The sequence below is a fragment of the Pyrus communis genome, chromosome 5 (assembly GCF_963583255.1).
Source record: "Pyrus communis chromosome 5, drPyrComm1.1, whole genome shotgun sequence".
Lineage (NCBI taxonomy): Eukaryota > Viridiplantae > Streptophyta > Magnoliopsida > Rosales > Rosaceae > Pyrus > Pyrus communis.
Window position 1 is genome coordinate 18,922,409 of NC_084807.1, and position 6,547 is coordinate 18,928,955.

Below are 6,547 nucleotides of genomic sequence, written 5' to 3' on the forward strand. Positions count from 1 at the left end.
CTTGTCTGTGTGTGTTCAAAGAGAGAGAGTGACAAAGAGAGGTGAGAGAAAAAGAGCTCAATAGGAGAGAGAGCTGAGGGATGAGGGTGTTTCCCGAGGAGAGACAAGAAGGAAAAGGGAATAAGGAGAGAGGAAAAATTCTAGAGAGAGAGAAAGAGAGACCACAAGCAAAGGAACACCCCAGAAAATGGGGAGAAATCTGTCACGTGTCGCCATCCTAATGGTCGATGATGGAGAAATATCTTCAATTGTAAAATTATCAAAATACCCTTATTGTTCCTAATCCCGTAAAATCTTCGTTTTAGCTCTAAATTCACTTGCGCTTGCGCCCCCGCATTCGTAACGACGAGCACTATGAGGCTATGCCAAGGAAATGAACCTTACGTGACACGACAAGACGGTCAACAAAAGTCAATGCTTTTGCCTCGAAGGGCATTTTCATAAATTCACTTTAAAATTATAAAAACCATAATAATTGGGGACGGGTCATTACAATTTGATCTCCATAAGGTTTTGAAAACTTCCTTTTTTCTAAGTACACCCCAAAGTTACCCCTTAGTACTACGGTCTAATGATATTCTTTTTCACATTTAAGTGAGAGGTCTTAGGTTTGATTCTAACTAAAGGTAAATTTGAACTACATTATTGCTAGCCCATTATGAGGCTAAGCTCACCCCCTCTCCCATAGTGTCAGTAATGATAATTAAAAATAAATAAAAATAAAAAAAGTACACCCCAAAGTTAGATAACCTATATCTTTTTTTTTTTTTTTTTTGGACAAAGATAATCCATATCCTAATATTCTTTTTCTTCAAGCTCTCAAATCCATTCACACCTTCCATTGTAGTACAAAACCCTAATCACTAAAACCACAAACAATGTGTTAAGATATTTTTAACTGAAAAGTAAGCATGGGGTATTTTCACTGAAAAAGTAAGCATGGGGTGTATTAAAGAGTTTAGGCGAAAAATACCGACCCTAGTGTATGTTTTTATTCTTCATGGTAATGGAAAAGGAATCCATAATTTCTAAGGTTACAATACGATTACAAACCAAACATGATTTGGGGATGAACACAGTACAGGTTCAAGCCAACCGATAAGCAACGGACGGAGAAAATCCACACTATGCTGCTTTTCCAATTTGGTACAAAGAAGGCACAAGAGGCGGCAATTGAAAACAAAACAATCCAACCGATCTGCTGATGCCGCCGTCGTGGCCTAAAAAACGGACCAATCTGCCGATGCCTGCCATCTTGGCCTGCATGCATCTGTTATAACCGATACAAGAAAAAGTTAAAGAGTAACATCCAGTCTATAATGGCAAGTTGACACCAATCACAGTGATACACATGAATAAATTTGCAATGATAAAAGCCCATGAATTATATGTTACAGTTTTCAAGAGATCCTTGGGGCAGTACCTGCGGAAAGGAAAATTCTCGGAATCACACTTGTGCCAAGTTTGCCTTAGCGAAGTCTAACAATTCTTGTTCTCTTTGCATATCCTCAGCAACATGCGTTCTCTTTAATTTCAGCTTCTTGATCATATCCTCAGTTTCTTCATACTTCGCAGTCATACTAGATTCTCCAGATTTTGCAAGAAATTTGATCTCTGTATCTTTGCTGAGAGTAGATAACAATTTTATAAGAAAAATCAGTATTACCGTAAGACAAAAGTTTTGTGAGTTTTATTTTAATTCCAAACTAACCTGCTTCCCAGGATGAACACACCACTCTTTTTAATAATCCCGCCATCTAAAGACAGTGCTCCATGATTTATGCATGGGAGAGCGAGAAGCATCTCTGCTCTGGTTCTGTATATTTGGAGGCGAGAAAAGAGACTATAGAATAGTGTCTCTCTGAGACCATGCCCACTGCTGGTGACATTAACTAAGTTATTGCCATCCAAATTGATCGTGTTCACTGCATAATCAAGAAAGCCGCGCGGACACTCCCCATTTGGTAGCTGTGGTTTGGGAAGAGCAAGCTTCCTTTGTGGATCATCAGCTACAAATCCCCCAACATATGGACTAAAAACAAACAACGGTTAAGAATGTGATAAGTAATAGCAACTTGAAAGAAAACATTGAACGGGTTTCTTGCCTCAAATCATCTAGACATATGACCAGAAACCGCCCTTTTATGCTCTTCCCAATAGAAGCTCCTAGACCATGTATGCCAGCGCTGGTGAGTACTGTCCCATCCCCATCATACTTCTCTAGAACCATAACAGCTTCACTTGTCCTGCATACAATTGCTAGCATAGTTTCCAGTCCCAAGTACTCCGAGAGAAGCCTAGTTCAAAGTTACAGGGAAGCACATGTCAGACAAGGTTGTAGATAGTGGCCTTCATGGGTCAAAGGTTAAATCATAAAAGCAGGCCATTAGTTTTCTAAAGGCCCCCATATGCACCTGACGTACTAGTTTGGCCTATTATTTGTCTGGTTAAACAAGACCAATGATGTTTCTTTTTTAAATCAGAAATTATATCAGTTACAGTAAGTTTGAGCAGTAGCAGAACCTAAAGCAGGAATGAACTCAACAATGCAACCTACTAATCCGTTATCATGAATCCTTTAATTTGGACAATCAATAAAGCCAGTCAAGAAATATAATGTGAAGAAATTTTGACTTCATCCAGCGAAATCTGTTTTATACCAGGAGAAAGAAATGGATAATAAGAAAATCTGACCTGCTAAGGTTGTCATCCTCGACTCTGCCAAGTGTGGCAACAATGCCAACAATACCCAGCACATCCTTTGTCAGAGCCAAATTCAAAGCCTGACTCGCATGCTGTGATTTTAACAGTTTCAGCCTGCACAATAAGCCAGCCGCGGATTTTTCATGCCGCAATATTTGGTCTTCCTCCTCAGCAGTAGGACCATTTTCATTTGTTGTTACAGTACCATTGGCTGACTGATGCTTTGCAAGACTCACTGGAAAGACAGTCGAGGTTTGGTAGTGTCATATCTAGAACATACTAGACAGAAAAGAATAGATGAATTTTGTAGAACACGGTTATGTCCTGCTAATTTAATACTAGGCAGAGCTGGAACTTACTCAATGTGACAGAACTTTCTTTTCGACAAAATCAAAATGAATAACCCTAGTTTATTACAGAAAGTAACCTGAAAGCATCATACTTCAAACTGCGATTTGGATGGATAATTAGAAGGGGAGGGAGGGGGTTTACCTTGCAATTCCAGTAAAGATTCACCTAAGCGGTTTATCTCATTCTGAAGGAACTTAATATTATCCTCGTGCCGCTTGATTTCTAGATTATTCTGAAGAATTTGTTAAAATAAACTAATGAGAAATTGGTTGTTATCTATTCAGCATATGGCAGAAGTGTGCAGAAATCATTTGTGCATATCCAACAACGACTCAAACCCGAGTATCAGTAACACACACACACACATATATATAAATATATAAAAGTACAAAACTTTACGTATCACAATTCACATTGCATTGCCACATTCTCACACCATGCTACCTCACGGACATGGCTACGGTACATGCATATATGCAACCAAAATAAAGAATTATCATATCTGACCATTATATGATGAATGTATAGATTCACCTTCCATTTACTTACCGATATTCCACTTTTTTTTTTAAATTTAAACCAAAACCCATATGATCAAGCATATCTTTCTGCTATTACTTTCCAAATTTTATCATATCTGACCGTTAGATGGTGAATATATAGATTCACCTTCCATTGCTCACCCATATTCCATTTTTTTTAAATTTAAACCAAAACCCATACGATCAAGCATATATTTCTGCTATTACATTCCAAATTTTATCTAGGTTTTACACTCCAAGTAAATAAATCACCTTAAAATTGTCCAAAAAATACCAATTTGAAACTCTAAGCACTTTTATGTTTCCAACTTGCAAATACCCAGAAAATTTTTTATACCACGAGACTAAATTACAGCAAAAAATTACACTGAAACATTCTGGGCACTTGATAATCCAAAAAGAAGAGCTTTTACTTCAGTTCATGGTAAAAATTGAGAACTCTGCAGCAAGAAAGATTCAAGAGCGAAAGCAGTGGAGAAATAGGAAATAAGAGAAACAAAATAGGCAGATATATAACCTGGTGGTTCGGTTTTGACATGCCGAAGGCGAAGAAATTGACTCTCAGCGGCTCTCTGATTTTTGCTCTGTTGAGGTTTCGGGCAGTTCAGAGCGGAATGGCAGTTTTGTGGGTTTTCTGGAACTTGCTTGGCATTTTTCTTAGAGCAAGTTCACCGGTTTTAGGGGTAAGGCAAGGCCAAGGACAAGTAATGAAATTGTCCTCTAAAAATGATTATTTTGTGCAAGTTCACATTTTTAGAAAAATGAAGGGTAAAGATAACGATGATTACTATTTACAAATATATATTTTTTATTTTATGTTTTTTGGGTTTTTTCTACATGTCATTATCACTTAAGATTTTTAACCACTTTCGATGTTCCATGTGTTATTTATCCATTGATAACATTCGCTAAGATTTTGTTAAGATTCTCGAACATTTATGTAGTGTTACATGTCCTTATTCAATCTACTGATTCCTCATATTTCTACATAAAAGCCCTTTACACCACCACATCTACTTCATCTTCCCTACTCATCTCAATTCATAGATTTTTAGAAAAGAAATTTATTTCAACAATGGATAACCTAAGTAGGTTGTAAGAGAAAGAAGAGCAAGAAAACAAGCGAGAAGATGAACAACGAAGAAGGAGATGTGCCCAAAACTGAAGGCATAAAGAAGCATCAACTCGTCAAGTGATGCAAGTGGTTGCAAGATTGATCAACACAAAAGAGAAGTATTAAGAGAGAGAAAATAAAGCATGCATGATAACGTGTTGTAAGCAATTTATTGAAATGAAAGAAGGAGGTGCAGCAATAGAGAGAGAAAATGAGAGAATACAGCTTAGAGAATTTGTAGATGTATTATCCTTATATTAGTGCCTTTATTTATAAACCATGAATAGAGAGAAACTTACTCACTAAGTAGTACAAAAACGTAATAGGAAAGCATCACTTTACATATGAATCCTAAACCAAATTTACCAAGAATTTATACAATCACACAATGTCAAATATTATTTAACACAGTTCTGAAGTTTTTATGATTTTTTTAAGAGAACAATTTAGGGTTTAGTGCTTTCCAAAAAAAATTTAGAGTTTAATGTTCATAAAAAGCTATAAATAATTACAGTGATTTACCATCAGTTGTCCTTTTTTTATAAAAGAAAAAGACAAAAAAAAAAAGAAAAAGTACTTGTAAACAAAGATTTGTAGATAATGTTGATAGAGATAGATGATCCATAAAATCAAAGGAAAACTAATGAAAAATGTTTGAAAAGTTTAAGTTTTAATGATGAGGACAAAATAAAGTGTAAAGTGAATAATACCAGGATTGACTTTTTAGTGTAAAAATGTGGTTTTTCGTTAAAGTGAATAGTAATGAGAGATTTTCATTAAAGTTGCCTAAAATCAATGCATACACTGCTGTACGATGATATAAAAAATGAAAATGCTCACACCAATGCATTCAATGGTCGTTAGACTTTATTAACGTAAGAATAAATATGGTTTAGGATGGTTTGCTTCGACTAAGTATGGTTTGATGACTTTCGAGTTTTGATGGAGTTTCAAATTTTTTATTTTTTTTTGTAGAATTGGGCTTTGTTCTGGCTTTTTTCAAATGAGTGCTGTATGGGCCTTGCATATTAGGCCATTAGCCAGCCCATAGTCCTGTCCTAAGGGTCGAGCCTGATTCGGCCCGATGTAAAGAAAATTTATTTATGTTTTTTTTTTTTGTTAGACGATAAATTTGTTAAATTAGATGTTAGATTAGGGAGCTGACAGAGTTCGAACCCCTACCATGTTGCAAGGACAACACTTCTCTCCACCACTGTGATAGAGGGCCACTTGTATGAAAATTTATTAATTTGGTGTAAACTCATTTATCTGTACGGTTTAATTAGTTTTTTTTAACAATTTAAGACTATTAATTGAATGGTAATGTATAAAATTGAATTAGAGCTCTTAGGTTCCATTCTTAACATCAATAAAATATATATTTTTTTTAGTTCAATAAAGAAATAATGTGGTCCAAAATAGGGTTGGGCCGGCAGCCCGTTTATAGGCTCGAGCCGGTCCGGTCTGGCCCAATTTACAGGCCTAACAGATGGAAATGGAGCGTTCGACTTCTTCAGGAAGGCCGTCAACTGTGGATTTGTTGGGTGAGAAGAGAAAATAATAATAGGTAAATTTACTTTCATTTTGAAGAATGGTTTTAGATGAGTGACTAGGTAAGGAGAAAAGATTTTTAGATATCACTTGGTGAGAATGGATATTGTTTGAGTACAAAGAGAAGCTCCCATTCTCTTAGAAGGTTATAAATTGATGTTCCAATCTCAAAGTTGGGCCCAAATCATTTTACAGGCTCATAGTTTCTTCATGGGTTGGTTAGTTTAAGAACGTTCTCTTCATGGTTTCAAACTTTTCTCGCTTTCTACTCGACTAACTCTTTGAA

The 6,547-nt window shown here is 36.0% G+C and overlaps 1 protein-coding gene across 1 annotated transcript; it reads right to left on the reverse strand.

Moving 5' to 3' along the window:
• Positions 1–879: 879 nt before the first annotated feature.
• LOC137735120 (protein DEFECTIVE IN MERISTEM SILENCING 3-like) lies at positions 880–4,289 on the reverse strand. Its single transcript, XM_068474497.1, has 7 exons — positions 4,114–4,289; positions 3,196–3,286; positions 2,695–2,938; positions 2,106–2,297; positions 1,712–2,032; positions 1,424–1,625; positions 880–1,270 (listed from the first exon to the last, which is right to left on the reverse strand). Exons 1-6 carry the CDS (start codon positions 4,132–4,134, stop codon positions 1,448–1,450), a joined length of 1,047 nt encoding a protein of 348 aa, XP_068330598.1. The 5' UTR covers positions 4,135–4,289; the 3' UTR covers positions 880–1,270; positions 1,424–1,447.
• Between the last annotated feature and the right edge of the window lie 2,258 nt (positions 4,290–6,547).

What these genes read in the sequence shown, in the direction of transcription:
- LOC137735120 (XM_068474497.1), bottom strand. Translation starts at nt 4,134, where the DNA reads ATGTCAAAACCGAACCACCAG. An exon ending in ATCTTTACTGGAATTGCAAG is followed by an intron (nt 2,939 to 3,195) that starts GTAAACCCCCTC and finishes CTGTCTTTCCAG; the next exon opens with TGAGTCTTGCAAAGCATCAG. An exon ending in ATATGTCTAGATGATTTGAG is followed by an intron (nt 2,033 to 2,105) that starts GCAAGAAACCCG and finishes GTTTGTTTTTAG; the next exon opens with TCCATATGTTGGGGGATTTG.